General features: G+C 36.6%; 1 protein-coding gene across 1 annotated transcript; it reads left to right on the forward strand.

Annotated features, from left to right (window-relative positions):
• Positions 1–223: 223 nt before the first annotated feature.
• On the forward strand, positions 224–1,848 carry LOC110650517 (zinc finger CCCH domain-containing protein 20). The gene has a single exon (XM_021805518.2). The coding sequence runs from the start codon at positions 239–241 to the stop codon at positions 1,424–1,426; it is 1,188 nt and encodes a 395-aa protein (XP_021661210.1). The 5' UTR covers positions 224–238; the 3' UTR covers positions 1,427–1,848.
• Positions 1,849–4,080: the final 2,232 nt, after the last annotated feature.

Consider the following 4,080-nt stretch of genomic DNA (forward strand, 5'->3'; position numbering starts at 1 on the left):
GTCACAAGAGTACAGGGGTTTCTTTTGCTCACAGTCGCTCTACACAAAGTAATGGTTGGGTAAATTAAAGGACTAATCAAAATCCATAATTAAGATCAACGGTTGAGATAGGTCCGTGGCCTTAAATTCGTCACAACCTTCCACACTATTGAAATCTCGTTACTGTGACCATAGGGTGGAAAACTGGGATAGGAAGCGGTAGAGTTATAAACCATACCGTAGTTAAAAGAACCTAACCATGGTTGAAACTAGCAGTTTATATTCCAGAGACCACACCTCCTCTCCATTCCATCGCGCTGATTATGTCCAAAAAATGATGATCGGAGAGTCTCCGCATTCAAATCCGACCGTCCAAATCCCTCATTGGGACCCATTTTTCGACGAGCCCACATCACCCTTACCCTCCCAATTTACCAACTGCGGGAATGCCAGTTCGCCTTTCCTCGACTCGTTAACGGCGCTTCACCGTTACCTTCCTTCAAACGAGCCGGACTCCATTGGCGATGACCTGGACTTGCCTGTGGATGCCTTCTCCTGCGATCATTTTCGCATGTATGAGTTCAAGGTGAGACGCTGCGCACGTGGGAGGTCACATGACTGGACCGAGTGTCCGTACGCTCATCCTGGAGAGAAGGCGCGCCGCCGAGACCCGCGCAGGTATCATTACTCTGGAACAGCCTGCCCTGACTTTCGCAAGGGTGGGTGCAAGAAAGGGGATTCTTGCGAGTTTGCTCATGGGGTTTTTGAGTGTTGGCTTCATCCGGCTCGATATCGCACTCAACCATGCAAGGATGGTCCAGCTTGTCGCCGCCGGGTCTGTTTCTTTGCCCATACTCCCGATCAACTTCGGGTTTTGCCACAACAGAGCCCGAGGGGAAACGGTTCCGGATCGGGTGACGTGGAGGTTGGCTCCCCTTTGAGGCACCATTTTGACTCATACTTGACTAAGGCGGGCTCGTTCGTCTCTTCACCAACCTCGATTTTAACTTCTCCGCCTATGTCTCCGCCATCGGATTCGCCGCCAATTTCGCCTAGTAGCCCGCAGGTGGTTGGTGGGTCTTTTAACTCGATGAGCGAGCTCGTTGCCTGTATGCGTGGTTTGCAGGTCGGTAAGATGAAAGTGGGGCCTGCATCTTGGGGCATGCAGAACGGATCCGGGTTTGGGTCGCCTCGCGGATCGTCTCTACGCCCCGGGTTCTGCAGTCTCCCTTCCACTCCAACCCGGACAATGAGTCGTCCTGGAGTCGGTCAGCTGGACTTCTGGGACCCAAGTATGGAGGAAGAGCCCGCAATGGAGAGGGTGGAATCTGGAAGGGACCTGAGAGCCAAGATATATGCGAAGCTCAGCAAAGAAAACTCACTGCACCGGGCTGAGCCAGGCGCATCAGCACCCGATGTTGGTTGGGTTTCTGAGCTGGTAAAGTGAAGCTGAATCCGAGTCAAATCTGCATGGAATTTAATTTTTTATGCTGTTTTCTAATGGATAATTATTTTCGGTGGCCTCCGATTCTTCTCCCTGACTCTGTGAATACGAAGTTGAAGACTTTTGGAACTTTGGTAATTACTGTGTAAATAGTACATGGAGAGAGATGTCAAAGTATCTCTCTGTTTTGTTGAACTGGCGAAAAGGAAACAAGATAAAGGGGAAAAAAAAAACCTGCAACTTTTGTGTACAGACAAGAAGGATTTCTCATGGCTGCCGGAGTGTGGGTAGCGGTTTGTTGTTGATCAATTTGTCGTTGAATTAATTGTATTTTCTTTTTTGCATCATTTATCTAATTTTCCCGGAAAATTAATCTTTGTAAGTTGTTCTGTTTATGTCTAATCAATGTGATTATCTCTCTTCAATCTTTTGTTCTGTTTATGTCTAATCAATGTAATTATTTGCATTTCTGCTACAAAGTTCATAGCCCCCTTGTTATCTAATCAATGTAATTATTTGCATTTGTGCTACAAAGTTCATAGCCCCCTTGTTACTGCTTTCTTGTTTATGATGTGATAATATTTTAATTCTCTAGAAAATTCTCTGTTGGAGAAGTTGTTCTAATTTCAATGGCCTGCCGGTAGATTGCTTTTGCAAAATAGCAGGCAGCTATAAATAAAGGATGACCGAAGACAATCAGGTGGTGGTGGTGATGGTAAATTAATAATTATTTTATTTTATTATTAAAATAAATTATAAATTAATATCTTAGTGCTTGTATTGTATTTGCAAAATCTGATCAAATCAACAAGTTAATATAATTAGCAATTTAGTATATTTTATGTCTAAATTAATATTCTATTATTAGTTATTATTATTATTGTAATAGCAACCTTGTTAAACAAATATTAATTAGATAATTATCCAGTGGGACTAGATTGGTGACGTGGATGTAGAAGTGATAAACGGGTCCTTATCTGCTGAAAATCTTAAAATTTATCTGTTTAGTGAGCGCCACTTGTTGTTGACCAAATTGATTAAAACCTAATTAATTAAAACACTATCGGTGCGAAGCTGCTTTAGAAAAGAGAGAGAACGTGGTCAAGACAGGCACTAACCCCCTCCCCTTGTGGGTCCCCTTTGTAAAAATACAGGCTTTGTTTCTGTTTCTGCTTTGCTTTTGTCCACAACTGAAAAAATAAATTTAAAAAAGAAGGTGGATTTCATTTAATAATATATGTTAAGGGATGCAAAGGGCCGACAAAGTGGCGGCAGTTCCAAGAATTTTTTTTTCATTTTACTCCTACTTGAACCGCCTATTATATTCTATTAACACCCGCTTGGATTGGATTGACAAGTTGAAAAAATATTAAATTATTTTATAATATTATAATTTTCAATTAATTTTTAATATTTTTAATAAATATATTTAAAATTATGAGTAATATCAAAACCGAATCTAAGCATATTAGGGTTTGTTTGGATTAAAGAAAATAAATGAGGAAAGGAAATAGTAAAGTAAAATAATTTTTTTATTTGGATGAGAGAAAAATTAAGGGAAAATAAAAAATATTATTATTATTATTTTTATTTAAAAAAAAAAATGAAAATAAATTAAATTATTTTTTTATTTTTATAATTATTTATTTTAATTTTAAATAAAATAAATATTTTACTATTTAAAAAACTATTTTCCTTCTTTATTTTTCTCTAAATATGAAATTTTTTTAATATAAAAAATATTTTTTATTTAAATTTATTAAATAAATAATATGTTTTCGACATTAAATTTAATATTAAATTAATTTTTAAACATTATTTAATTAACATATTTAAGAAAATAATTTTTTTTAGACAGCTTAAATAAGAGGTAATCTAAAAGTGGAGTGATTCTGTTGTGGCGTGATCTTGGAAACTGTTAGCTGCTCTTTACTTTAGTTTAGTCCAAGAGATGGGCAATTCCTTTCCTCATGGAAAGATACCATCTATATAACTGGGAAAAATATGACTTCTCGCGTTGATAATTAAGCAGATACAAGCAAATATTGACACCAATTCTCTGTTAGTTTCGCCAAAACTTGCCAATTTTTTCCTCTTGAGTGAATGATGCTAAGACTTGCGGAAAATGGGTTGTTGATCTAAGGATTATATTCATAGATTTTGATAGAGCAAAATAGTCATAAAAGTTGACTAATATTTTGTTATAAGTTACTTTCTATGGTATCCACAAGTAGGAAGTGCATAGTTCTTTAATTAGAGTCTCAAATTGAACGAAAGAATCTGAATATTTTTATCTATTTTGTTGGGGATAAATAGGAGAAATATTGCCAAAATTTCAATAGAATTTTAGGATTGCGTTATACTCATAAGAATCGATCTTAATATTCTCTTGTGATTTAAATTCTCTTTTTCCTCCTAATGTTTATAATATAATATTTATGTAATTATATAAGGTTTATATCTCCTCTTCTCAAGTTCGCTGTACCAGTAGCCAAAAATTTTTTGGTCAAGGCTTTAAGTTGATTTTGAAGATGCATTTAGCATCAATGCTATTTATATTTTGCCATGTTTGTGCATCACTCTATATTTACATTACATAGATACATATTTAGTGATATACAATAATAGATACATATTGTTTGAATCTCTACAACAAT

Source organism: Hevea brasiliensis, chromosome 4 (assembly GCF_030052815.1).
Source record: "Hevea brasiliensis isolate MT/VB/25A 57/8 chromosome 4, ASM3005281v1, whole genome shotgun sequence".
Lineage (NCBI taxonomy): Eukaryota > Viridiplantae > Streptophyta > Magnoliopsida > Malpighiales > Euphorbiaceae > Hevea > Hevea brasiliensis.

Bases quoted from the DNA above. Each gene is read 5' to 3' on its own strand.
- LOC110650517 (XM_021805518.2), top strand. From the start codon at position 239: ATGGTTGAAACTAGCAGTTTATATTCCAGAGACCACACCTCCTCTCCA.